Raw genomic sequence first — 13,821 nt, 5'->3', positions numbered from 1 at the left:
TCTTATGGAACCCCAAACAGAAAAACCCATCTGGGAGGGATTTTTTCCCCCACATGACAAACATCCTTCAGGATTTGTCAAAGGGGATTTTGGAGAGACCACAAAACTCCCAGCTGGGCCAAACTGGCTTCTCTTCCTCCTACCACAGTGAATCCGTTTGATAGTTACCGTAATATTTACTTTCAACCAGAAAGGGACTATTTTCAGGGAAAGTTGATGTTTGTAAGGCTGCAAATGACAGACCAAATGTTTGACCCATTTACTGGATGTTCACAAATCATAAGCTATAATAATAATAATAATAATAATAATAATTATTATTATTATTATTATTATTATTATTATTATTACAAAAACACTGAAATGGAAATAAGCTGTAAGTGAAAGTTTGGACATAAGGCATTATTCACCATTGTATGTGTTTTTCAATTACGTAATAGCTCATTTAACACTAAAGGTGTTTATTAAACAGAGGTGGATAGTAATGAAGTACTTTTACATGAGTACTGTACTTAAGTACACTTTTTGAGTATCTGTACTTGACTTGAGTATAATTTTTTTGGAAATCTGTGACTTTAACTTCACTACATTTGAAAGGCAAATATCGTACTTTTTACTTCACTACATTTCTGTCAAGGTCCTCGTTACTCGTTACTATGAAGCGGCTTTGAAAGTGGATGGTTTTTTTCTTTTCTTTTCTAAAACGTGATTGTTTTTTTCACAGGTGACACTGAGAGCCGATCAGTAATCACTAGGGTCACGTCACATCCATAGACTGGATAAAATCAAGTTCAATGATTTCTCAGCAGCTTTATTTGAACACGATCAGTTGATGGCAGAATGGAAGGAGGCGGTTCTTCTGGGGAATGCACACACACTCATGGCCATACCTAGAACCCATGTTTCAGTTTTCTGAAAGGAATAAAGATACATTTCGTTTTAAATGTTTGCTTTGTTTGTCAAAAACGAACCCCATCACGGCCGACAAAAACTTGCTGTCCAACCTGCGGGAGCATATTGAGGTATATAAATGTTTTATTCCAAGAGAAAGCTTGCAATGAAGTTGTCTGTGTTTTTAGAGCTAGCGATAACGTTGCAAACATATGTAGCTGTGCAGTCTGGTTAGTCATTTGACTTTCTATGGATTTGCCCGCCAAGTTGCCACAGTCTTGTCCACGGCTAATGTTAACACATAGCTAGTTAACTTGGACACTGTTAGTTAGCATGTAAAAACGGAGTTACACTAACATGAATAACGTCAACTTATCTGAAGTGCTTTCAGAAATATATTTTAGCATAATCTTGCCAAATAAACAGAACGTAGAAATATTTCTTTTCTAGTAACGTTAGCTACCCAATATGATTTCGAGTTTGAAAAGAGTTTGGTAGCATGTCAGGTGGAGTTTCACTGACTAGCTAGCTTAACGTTAAACCACCATGATGGCACAGCGTGTGTTCATTCTGTGAATTCACATTTCTGTCTTTGGTAACGGCATTAGGTTTTGTAAGCGTTTTGGCAATAATACAACAATGCGTTGACAGAAAATTTACTTTTAATACTTAAGTATTTTTAAAAGCAAGTACTTCAGTACTTTAACTTGAGTAAAAATTTGACTGGACAACTTTCACTTGTATCGGAGTCACATTTAACCAGTGGGATCTGTCCTTTGACTTAAGCAATGAAGTTGGGTACTTTGTCCACCTCTGTTATTAAACAATAATACAGTCATTAACGTGGCATAAAGTGTTCAGTTGACACACCAGCACCTCAAAACCTCAAACAACTACTGTAGTAATATATTATAAATGATTGTCTAAACTGCTTATCCAACTAAGGGTCGCGGGGGAGCTGGAGTCAATCCCAGCAGACATTACACACTCACATTCACACCTATGGCCAGTAGCCAGTTGACCTAATCCACATGAGCTTGAACTGTGGGAGGAAACCCATGCAGGCATGAGGAGAATATGCAAACTCCACACAGAAAGGTTCCAGCTGACCGACAGGTTCGAAACCAGTACCTGCTTGCTGTGAGGCGACAGTGCTAACTACCACACCTACCCAGCATTATGTTGAAGCTTATTCCATTACGTTTGTTGAATATTTTATTTTAAATACAGAATTAGCCTAGATGTGGATTAGGTTATGCTGAACCTAGGGGACAATGTAGTTGTCTAGTACACCTTATGCCACTTGATATTCAACCACATAATACATAACATACAGTACTGTGCAAAAGTCTTAGGCACCCTATTTTTTTCATACAAACTTTGTTACTTCTACATTATCGATTCAGTACAAAAACATTTTAGAGTTCCAAACATTTGTTTTTTTCCAGCACAAAATTAAATGTTACAGGAAAAAAAAAGTTTGTATCCGAGCAGCATATTACATAAGAGAGCACTTTTCAGATTAAAAAAGAAAACATAATGAAGGCTGCTGGGTTTTGGTGCAGAATTATGAAGCGAGTGTGACAAAGTGTGCAGAAGAACTGTGGCTGGTTCTGTAAAATGCTCAGTAAAACCTACAGCTCATTTCCTTATCAAACTGCACTCACTGTACCGGAGACTACTATTTATTATTTTTTTTAAAGCAAAGTGTCGTCTCACACCAAATATTGACTGGGTTTCATTTATTATGGTTTACTGCTGTTTACAGTATTTTTTTTAATGTTGAAACATTTAATTTCATTATTTTTAAAGACTTTTGCACAGTAATATATATATATATGTTCTATCCACATTCACTGGATATGAACAATCGTGCGCTCTGATTGGCTACTCTACTACTAGGCTATCAGCTCATATACCGTGAGTAGAGATAAACAAAATGGCGGAGCGTGTTCCTGAACCAACCGAGGACGAAATAAAAACTCTACTTGAAAACAAAACCACAAAAAATACAAAAAAGCAACAAAACATGGAATAAAAGTATTTGATGTTAAGAACATATTTTTATATATACTGTATATATATATTTTTTTTTCAAGAATTATTATTATTGCATTATTCACAAATTGCTGCTGTCATTTCGCTGGTTTGTTTGCATTCTAAGCGGAAATTATTTTGTTGGATGTTTTGTATAAAGTTTCTATTTATCGAATCTGCAAAAAAATACAAATAAAAATGATCTGTTTCTCAAAATCCAGTGAATGTGGAGAGAATTAAACAGTTTATGTACAACTCGATTTCGTGGAATTACTGTTTATATATATATATACCATATATATACAGGGTGCAATTTGTCAAAAAACCAGAAGGGGGGATGTTTTTTTTTTTTAATCATGAAACGTCACAAAATTAAGGTAACAATAGGCTAACAGCTCAATAACATCCGATGAGATCAAATGAATAACACTAAATGAAAACGAACACTAAACCAGAGATAGTAAATTCATCTTCCTATCTCTCTGACTAAATACACGAACACAACAAAGTTCGCATTGCTTGTCGCGTTGCTGTGATGTTTCTCTCCCTCCGGATTAAATGGACAGTGACTCGAAAATCACTAAAATACATGAATACTAAATGAACAGTTTGCTCTGATGGCGCAGTTCACATTGTGCGCAGCTTTCCGATTTAAACTGTTTTTTTCTCATCCTTATACTTCCTGTTTCATGGACTGTAACGGATTTGCTTATTTAGTAATTTTAATACAGAATTTACTTTGAAATTATAATCAGACACTCCAACGTCCCCCCTAAAAAAAAAAAATCGGCCGTGAAAAAGGCGGCATCCGCCAAAAGGCGCGCTGTTTGCATCCCTGCATAGAACGCAAAGATATTGTTATTATCTACAATGTATCTATTTGCTGGGGACGTTCGTGAACATCAAAGCTGCCACTTCGGGTCATTTTGAAAGTGAGTGCAATGTAGACCATAGAAAACTGTGTCACAACATGCCTGTCATGTCAACTTTTTTTTTTGTTTGTTTGTTTTATTGACGGGGTTGTCCCCAAGGATTTTTTTCAGCAGAGATAAAAACCAGAGGGGGGGATGATCCCCCCCAGCAAATCGCACCCAGTATATATATATAAGATTAAAAAACTATTCTAAAGTTTAAAAAAAAAACTCATTGCCGTTCAAACTAAGAGGAGAAAACACGCTCGGATGTGGCTGTTTATTTCCCACCACATGAGTTAACGATTGTAAGGGTTTCACTCATTTCTGGTGGTTTAATTCAAACTCTAGGTGATATTTCAACTCACTTGTTAGTGTTAATTCAACATACGGAATGTTGCTATGATATGAATTTGTGATGTATTTCAGGTTCTTTATTTAAAAAAAAAAAACCACTTATGCATGTCCAATGGATGCAATGCAAGTACGGTAATTATTGCAGTAATTACCAATGGATAATTTGGCGTGTAAAATGCTTCAACACAGCGAGTGGTTTTATAGTCAGCTCTGTAAAAGTTAATCCAACATGCTCAGAGTTAATCCAACTGCTCATTCAGTACAGTGTGTGTCTGGGAATTAGAAACATAAGAGTCATTTCAGTGCTTGAAAAATGACGTCAACTCAGTCTGAGTTAACTCAACATGATAGGTGTTCATTAAACACTGTAGGAGCTCAGCACTGAAAGTTATTTCAATGCTTAAGGCCATGGTTCTCAAAGTGGGAACTGTGATGTATTGTGTATCCAGGAGACGGTGGAGATTAGTACCAACCAGTATCAAGGTTATTATGGTTATTATTTAGTTGCAAGTCTAACACCTGTGTCTAAAATTCATAAACTAAAAAACAAGCATAAAGAATGGTAATGGTCTTTTGGAATGCAATTGGAATAAAACCAGGAAGTGCTGTGAATACATCAGGAGCAAAAATCTCTAACGGCTTAAATAGATTAAAGTGAATCAGCTACACAGTTACACTATTGTTCATAAAATTAAAATCCGTCCTGTGATCATGAAAATGTCGTTGGAAATGAGCTCTGGAAAGGAGTAAAACGTTTCCAAGCCTCTGGTTTAAAATGACGGAGTGAATTTTACACTCAAGGTGTTTATGTGGCTGTAGAATTAAACACCGTGCAATTTTGCCATGGATGCGTGCTGGAGTAAATTCTTATCTGTATGTCACTACAGTGGAGAGTTCGGTGCTATGTTGTCACCGCTGCTTGGATATATGAGGATGGAGGGTGAATGCTGAATGTCTTGTCTCGACCCCGGAGCTGTTCCCATAACCCGCGCGCTCTGCCTGGCGCAATAACAGCGCACGCACACTGACTGAGCTGAGTTCAGGATGTGGGAGCCTCCTCCACTCCCAAACACTGGGAACAGTACGCTTGGCGTAAAAACACTCATTGCCTATTTGCCAAGATCAACATGTATTAGTGAATTCAGATTTAGGTGACGCAGTGCTTTGAACAAAAACATATGTCTGGACATGGAAAAAAAAAATCAAAGCAAGCCATGAAAAACCCTAAAAAGTTCTTTGGAAGAGATTGGGGACAATTCGAATGAGTAAGCTAGTTTTCAACAGCTTTTTTTTCCCCCTTAATCTTAGTTTATTTCTAGAGGAAAAATGCCTGGGTTTTTTTTGTATTTACAACCAATGTACTTAGATTCTTCTTCTTCGGTGTTCTGCCTGATGGCAGGTCCGCTCTCATGGCTTCAGCCGTCAAAGTTTCTCGTGAACAATTACACTAATGGTTTCCCGTTGCCTTCTACTGGTTTATTATAGAGGTTTTTGTCCTCTCAACCATTCACACACACATGGACAATTTAGAGTAGCCAGTTAACCTAACTGCATGACTGTCAGGGAAACCGTAGCACCTGGAGGAAACCCATACAGACACGGGGAGAACCTGCAAACTCCACACAGAAAGAAAGGCCCTGTCGACTACTGAGCTCGAACCTAGAACCTTCTTGCTGTGAGGCGACAGTGCTAACCACTGCATCACGGTGCTGCCCAAGATGATACTTCCATCCATCCGTAGCCGTTTATCCTGTTCTACAGGGTCGCGGGCAAGCCGGAGCCTATCCCAGCTGACTGGACGAGAGGTGGGGTACACCCTGGACATATAGAGACAAACAACCATTCACACCTACGGTCAATTTAGAACCACCAATTAGCCTAACCTGCATGTCTTTGGACTGTCGGGGAAACCGGAGCACCCGGAGGAAACCCATACAGACACGGGCAGAACATGCAAACTCCACACAGAAACAAAGGCCCAGTCGGGTACTGGGCTCGAACCTAGAACCTTCTTGCTGTGAAGCGACCTGCTGCCCAAGACTTCTCATCTCATCTCATTATCTCTAGCCGCTTTATCCTGTTCTACAGGGCCGCAGGCAAGCTGGAGCCTATCCCAGCTGACTACGGGCGAAAGGCGGGGTACACCCTGGACAAGTCGCCAGGTCATCACAGGGCTGACACAGACACAGACAACCATTCACACTCACGGTCAATTTAGAGTCACCAGTTAACCTAACCTGCATGTCTTTGGACTGTGGGGAAAACCGGAGCACCCGGAGGAAACCCACGCGGACACGGGGAGAACATGCAAGCTCCGCACAGAAAGGCCCTCGCCGGCCACGGGGCTCGAACCCGGACCTTCTTGCTGTGAGGCGACAGCGCTAACCACTACACCCAAGACTTAAATCATACTTACAACTTTTGATGTCATAATTCAGAACCCGAGTCCCGAAAGGTGATTATTTTTATCTTGTGCGCACAAAATTTAAATAAATAAATAAATAAGCTTTTATGAATAATAATAATGATGATGATGATGATGATGAAGAAGAAGAAGAAAAATACTGACCACTATGTTGCCCTTCGCCTCGCATTCGGCCCCTGAGCCTTGAATAACGCTGTCCAGTACTTGGACATCTCCGTTTGGTCCATTGGAGCAGTTCCTGCGTCCCTGCCGAATAGTCTCTTCGATCTCCGCGACCCGGAACGCGCACAGCGCCGACTTCCGGTTCGACTTGGCGAACACACCGAACAGGTAAGGTTCGGCGGCTGGGTGACCCTGGGCGTCGATGTCAGCGGGGAAAATGGACACGAGTCGGTTGTAGATGTTGCCACTGGCTCCGCACTGGAGCCCCATCTGGATGTAGGACTCTGTGAGTTTGCGGCCCTCGGCGGCTTGGCGGCGCGGCGCGTCCGTGTCCAGGCAGATGCGCGCCAGGATGCTGTTCGGTTGACTCTCTTTGAAGCCACTGTTGGCGTCGTTGTTCATCGCGATGTACGAGTAGCTCTTTTGCGCGAAGACTTGCACGAAGCTGAGCTTGTGCTTGGATTTGACCTCCTGCTTGATTTTGAACACGTTATCCTCGGACGGGTTGATGTCGTAGGTAAAGAGGCGCGCCAGGTCCTTGGTGTTCAGGGAACGGATCGCGATCTCAGGTGTGTTCTCGAAGCGCAGGTCCTCTTTGCTGTGGTTCTTCGGGAAGTACTCAGTGCCCAGGCCGGTGTACGTGGCCGCTACGATGATGTACGTGGTGCCACCCAGGCTTCGGAAAACGAGTCCGGCTGTACTTGCGTTCGGATGGTTGGCCACGATGTTGAGCATGCTCGGGAACACGGTGGCGTTGAGTTGCGGGAACTCCACAGCGATCTGAGACACGTTGTCCATCCTGCGCAGTTCGCAGAAGCCCTGGTACACCGATCCGCACACCACCAGCACGCCTTGCCCGCGGTCCAGCGCCAGCAGTTTGTTGTGGTTGTCCGTGAGGGACTTGATGTGCTCACACGGCGCCTGGGGAAGCTGCGGCGCATGGCACAGCACGTTATCCAGCACCGGTCCTGTACTCTTGGACACCTCTGTTGCCAGCGTGCCACTGAGCTGATAGATCGCGTTCACTGTGCCCACGTAAACCCGACGGGACACCGCGTCCACTACAAAGTTATTGGTCTCGCTCGGGGACAGGAACGTCTGCTGGACATGGAGCGCGCAGACGCAGCGGGATGCCAACAGGACAGCGAGCAAGAGCGCGCGGGTCGCGACCAAGAGGCTCTCCGTGGAAGGAGGCATTCTTCCTTCTGGCCGGCTTCTGCGGCTTCTGGACGGACAGGAGCATTGAGTAAGGAGAAAAAACAAGACGGTGCTTCAAGCTCACTCGCTGCAACTATCCGGGAGGAAAAGCCGTTTCCTGCGGAACGCACAAACACGGAGTGACGCGATAAGGAGTCGGGCTTCCTTTAGAGAGAGAGAGAGAGAGAGAGAGAGCACAGCAGAACTAATCCAGCACCCCCCTCCCTCCCTCCTTCCCTCCCTCCACTCACACACCCAGCTCTGCTCATCTCACACCATTTCACCGAACCCATCTCCAAACGCGCAGCTTGTTGTGAACAGGCAAGGCAGGCAACTGCTTGGGGCCCCCTGGCCCAGGGGCCCTCCGAGAGTCGGGGCCCGAGGGCTTATTTATTTTGTTTTTCATTGTTCTTCCAGAGCATTTTTTAACATAGTTTCCCAGTGACCAGATTTGATCTCCTAGTCAATGCCAAACCAGCTTCACTGGGAGACCAAATTTTAAACCAAGTTATGTCTTATCATTTGGTTCAATCAGTTGCAATTAATTAACCAAGTACCATGTAGGCGACACGGTGGTGTAGTGGTTAGCGCTGTCGCCTCACAGCAAGAAGGTCCGGGTTCGAGCCCCGTGGCCGGCGAGGGCCTTTCTGTGCGGAGTTTGCATGTTCTCCCCATGTCCGCGTGGGTTTCCTCCGGGTGCTCCGGTTTCACAGTCCAAAGACATGCAGGTTAGGTTAACTGGTGACTCTAAATTGACCGTAGGTGTGAATGTGAGTGTGAATGGTTGTCTGTGTCTATGTGTCAGCCCTGTGATCACCTGGCGACTTGTCCAGGGTGTACCCCGCCTTTCGCCCGTAGTCAGCTGGGATAGGCTCCAGCTTGCCTGCGACCCTGTAGAAGGATAAAGCGGCTACAGATAATGAGATGAGAAGTACCATGTAGGCGACACGGCAGTGTAGTGGTTAGCGCTGTCGCCTCACAGCAAGAAGGTCCGGGTTCGAACCCCGTGGCCGGCGAGGGCCTTTCTGTGTGGAGTTTGCATGTTCTCCCCATGTCCGCGTGGGTTTCCTCCGGGTGCTCCGGTTTCACAGTCCAAAGACATGCAGGTTAGGTTAACTGGTGACTCTAAATTGACCGTAGGTGTGAGTGTGAATGGTTGTCTGTGTCTATGTGTCAGCCCTGTGATGACCTGGCGACTTGTCCAGGGTGTACCCCGCCTTTCGCCCGTAGTCAGCTGGGATAGGCTCCAGCTTGCCTGCGACCCTGTAGAACAGGATAAAGCGGCTAGAGATATTGAGATGAGACGAAGATCCATGTTATAAGATATACACACAAGGTCATGTTGGTTAAGAAAAACAAAACTAAAATTTGGTTACTGAGATGGCTGATGTCAGAATCCGATGTCATTACTGTGTAACTTTGAGTGTCTTTGACATAACATTTGTGCTTGGTAATTGCGCTTGATAGCCGTGTGGTGATTGGTGAACCATTTTGCATCACAGAATATGCCGCAGCGGTGCAGCCGCATGGACTCTGGGGCCTGTGATTGTATTGCCCAGACCAGTTGGTCTTAGTGGAAAATCCTTAAAAAATACTCTGTTCTTTACCATTGCATTTTCACATTTGGAATTTTAAAAAACTTTGGTTTCATACATTTTTCATTGGTGTCAGATGAACACTGGTCAGAAGGGCCCCCTGGAAATTTTTGCTTGGGGCCACAACAGACTCTAGAATCACCTCTGCCCGTCTCATTCTGACATTCTCACGACGAGCGAATTCTCATCGGAAGCAACTTCTTAAGCTATCAAGACATGGACAACAACCAAAAAAACTACTTTAAACACTAAGTTCAAAACCACATCACAGTCTTCTAACTTTATAAATAGCCTATAATAATGCTTATCAATAAAATAGCTTTCTGATCCCATGTCCATACAGTAAATATACACTACTGTTCAAAAGTTTGGGGTCACTTTGAAATGTCCTTATTTTTGAAAGAAAAGCACTGTTCTTTTCAATGAAGATCACTTTAAACTAATCAGAAATCCACTCTATACGTTGCTAATGTGGTAAATGACTATTCTAGCTGCAAATGTCTGGTTTTTGGTGCAATATCTCCATAGGTGTATAGAGGCCCATTTCCAGCAACTCTCACTCCAGTGTTCTAATGGTACAATGTGTTTGCTCATTGCCTCAGAAGGCTAATGGATGATTAGAAAACCCTTGTACAATCATGTTAGCACAGCTGAAAACAGTTGAGCTCTTTAGAGAAGCTATAAAACTGACCTTCCTTTGAGCAGATTGAGTTTCTGGAGCATCACATTTGTGGGGTCGATTAAATGCTCAAAATGGCCAGAAAAATGTCTTGACTATATTTTCTATTCATTTTACAACTTATGGTGGTAAATAAAAGTGTGACTTTTCATGGAAAACACAACATTGTCTGGGTGGCCCCAAACTTTTGAACGGTAGTGTAAGTCTAATGGTTCTAGGGAAAAAAGAATAAAAAATAAACATCCTTAGTAGCCTTGTATTGTTTGAACTTAAAATTATGACCTGAACAAATACTACTGTAACTCCAGTGTTATCATGAGGACATAAGTAACTATTTTCATCGATATCAACAAATCCATGACACATCTTGTATATTAAAATTAATCTTGACAATGTCCTTCCTGGGCGGCACGGTGGTGTAGTGGTTAGCGCTGTCGCCTCACAGCAAGAAGGTCCGGGTTCGAGCCCCGTGGCCGGCGAGGGCCTTTCTGTGCGGAGTTTGCATGTTCTCCCCGTGTCCGCGTGGGTTTCCTCCGGGTGCTCCGGTTTCCCCCACAGTCCAAAGACATGCAGGTTAGGTTAACTGGTGACTCTAAATTGACCGTAGGTGTGAATGGTTGTCTGTGTCTATGTGTCAGCCCTGTGATGACCTGGCGACTTGTCCAGGGTGTACCCCGCCTTTCGCCCATAGTCAGCTGGGATAGGCTCCAGCTTGCCTGCGACCCTGTAGAAGGATAAAGCGGCTAGAGATAATGAGATGAGATGTCCTTCCTTTTTTATAGACACCACATGTTTTTAAATCTATATTCTAGCACAGTTTAACCAGCTTGGGTTCTGGAGGTGAGAAATTCAGGAATAAAAGTCTTTCATGGCTCCAATAAACTTAATTAATTAAAACTAAAATTGGATTTGTTTAGACATCTTTTATATTACTGAGCTTTAGATTTAGAAAATAATAGGTCATTTTAACCAGCTTCATTTGAAATGGATAGGGGAGAGCGGGGAGACTTGGGGCAACTTTTCAACTTTTGTAGATTGTGTGAAATTCTTTGCAGGTAGCATCACATTTGTATTGCATGAGAGAGTATTTACTATACCCTCCTGCCACAACATTAGTTTCTCAGCTTGTCACATGTACCGGCCTTCAGGCTTCACTTTTTCTGTCATAATTTTTTTTTTTTTGTGGGGAGACATGGGACATTGATGGGAGACATGGGACATTATGTTGGGAGACTTGGGACATAGTGGAGAGACATGAAACAAAAATAAAATACCTTGGCCTACATGTTTAATTTTTATTTACTCTCAAAACTTGTAACATATGAACTGGATGAACACACAATGCTGGTACAGCGATAGAAAAATGTCAGTTTACCCAAAACCTGACTAAACAAAACAGATCCATTCTCAAGAAGGAATGAAATAAGTTTAATCCTCATGCAGGTACACACCCACATTTTTGACAAGGATTTTTTAAGCCATTTTATATTTGTAAACCACAAGGGAAAAACCTGTAACATGACAGACTGTCCAAACTCTCCCCATCTGGCCATTTTGAGGGGAAAAAAAAATCTTTAAATGTTTTCTCCCAGAATTTAAGTTTAATAAATAATACTATATCTGGTAACTCCAGGCTCCACACTTTAATTCCTAACAAATCCCGAATTCACCAGCGTACATTACACCATAGAATGGAGATGGACTGAAGTAGAAAATACAAAAGTTTTGGTTGATAAAAATATTGAACTGCACAAACTTGACTGCAGCGTCCAGCTTCATGGCTCCAAAGGAAGTAGGTTACTCAAAGGGGCAGCAATGAACTTCTGATGTCATCTAAAATCTGATTGGCTGAAATTAATTTATGGGAATACAAACTGTCCCAAGTCTCCCTGCTCTCCCCTACAGTTTTCTGCGTGCCCAGCAATATGCAATTACAGATAACTAAATACACTACCGTTCAAAAGTTTGGGGTCACCCAGACAATGTTGTGTTTTCCATGAAAAGTCACACTTTTATTTACCACCATAAGTTGTAAAATGAATAGAAAATATAGTCAAGACATTTTTCTGGCCATTTCGAGCATTTAATCGACCCCACAAATGTGATGCTCCAGAAACTCAATCTGCTCAAAGGAAGGTCAGTTTTATAGCTTCTCTAAAGAGCTCAACTGTTTTCAGCTGTGCTAACATGATTGTACAAGGGTTTTCTAATCATCCATTAGCCTTCTGAGGCAATGAGCAAACACATTGTACCATTAGAACACTGGAGTGAGAGTTGCTGGAAATGGGCCTCTAGACACCTATGGAGATATTGCACCAAAAACCAGACATTCGCAGCTAGAATAGTCATTTACCACATTAGTAATGTATAGAGTGGATTTCTGATTAGTTTAAAGTGATCTTCATTGAAAAGAACAGTGCTTTTCTTTCAAAAATAAGGACATTTCAAAGTGACCCCAAACTTTTGAACGGTAGTGTAATATTGAGGCTATATCAGCTACGATCATGTTAATGGTAACTGAAATAAATAATCACTTGTTGTTTGAAAAGAATAATAAATCAGGACTTCCTTTGACGTCACTGACCCAGGGGAATCCTCAGACAGCAGTGGGGTCTCACTCAATAAGCCTACACTTGTCCACACTTGCAAAAACAGGTAGCTCAGTCACCTCTGGAGCAAGTACTGCATTTATTTTTAAATTTTATTATTATAATTTTTTTCAGTCGCACAGGGTCATAATGGACTCACATACGCCACACTAACTACCATGAAACTGCCACCAGATGGATACAAGCTGAACACGGGGCCCATTTCCGGTGCTTTTTTTTTTTTTAAGAAAAAGATTGTAATATGTTCCTTATGTTCATGAATATTTAAACAGGACACATGGTACCTTAAAGAAGCAGAGAATACAACTTGCGTTTATAGTTTTATTGTGAATAATTGAGTGCAACATGATCTCCATAAAGTGTACACACACACACACACACACACCAGCAAATCGTGGCATAAATTAAAGTTATTCAAATCTACACCTGTAGCTTACTAGCGCTTCTGGCAGTAAGGTGAAACCCTGAGGCTGAAGGTGTGGTGTTTTTCATACTGAAGCTAAAACCTGGGCTAGAGGCCCATCAAAGCCTACACTCGCTTTATTTTCAGCCTTACATGCTATGAGTCTCGTATATAAATATCTTATGGCTATTATTGCCACCAAAAAGCTTTGTGTTTGCCTAATAACTGCAGCTTTTTTTTTTTAAACAGGAAGTGAGCTACACGTCATCACCTCATGCTATTATTTGAGGTGATAAGCTCGCGCGCTTTATTTTGGCAAACAGCCAAGTGTGAGGCAGGAAAACGCATCGTGATACTGAGGCGAACGGAAACACACACACACACACTCACACACACACACACACACACTTGTCTTATCATCTTTGTGACAGTTTTTTTTTAAGAAAGAAAGAAAAAGAAACAAAAAGTCATAAGGTCAAACCTGACAGATATTCCTAACATTGCGGGGACATTTGTTAGACTATAAAACATGTCCACACACACATGGTCCAACCT

At 42.2% G+C, this 13,821-nt stretch overlaps 1 protein-coding gene across 1 annotated transcript in view; it reads right to left on the bottom strand.

Annotated features, from left to right (window-relative positions):
* Positions 1-8,165, bottom strand: part of plxnd1 (plexin D1) — a 212,713-nt gene extending 204,548 nt beyond the window's left edge. Inside the window, exon 1 of the mRNA XM_060931569.1 lies at positions 6,766-8,165. Within this exon, the coding sequence (XP_060787552.1) occupies positions 6,766-7,980 (1,215 nt within the window). The 5' untranslated portion in view covers positions 7,981-8,165. The remainder of the gene's footprint in view (positions 1-6,765) is intronic.
* Positions 8,166-13,821: the final 5,656 nt, after the last annotated feature.

Source organism: Neoarius graeffei, chromosome 10 (assembly GCF_027579695.1).
Source record: "Neoarius graeffei isolate fNeoGra1 chromosome 10, fNeoGra1.pri, whole genome shotgun sequence".
Classification (NCBI taxonomy): domain Eukaryota; kingdom Metazoa; phylum Chordata; class Actinopteri; order Siluriformes; family Ariidae; genus Neoarius; species Neoarius graeffei.
Note: the sequence above shows the minus strand (reverse complement) of the source record. Positions and strands in the feature narration are given on the sequence as shown.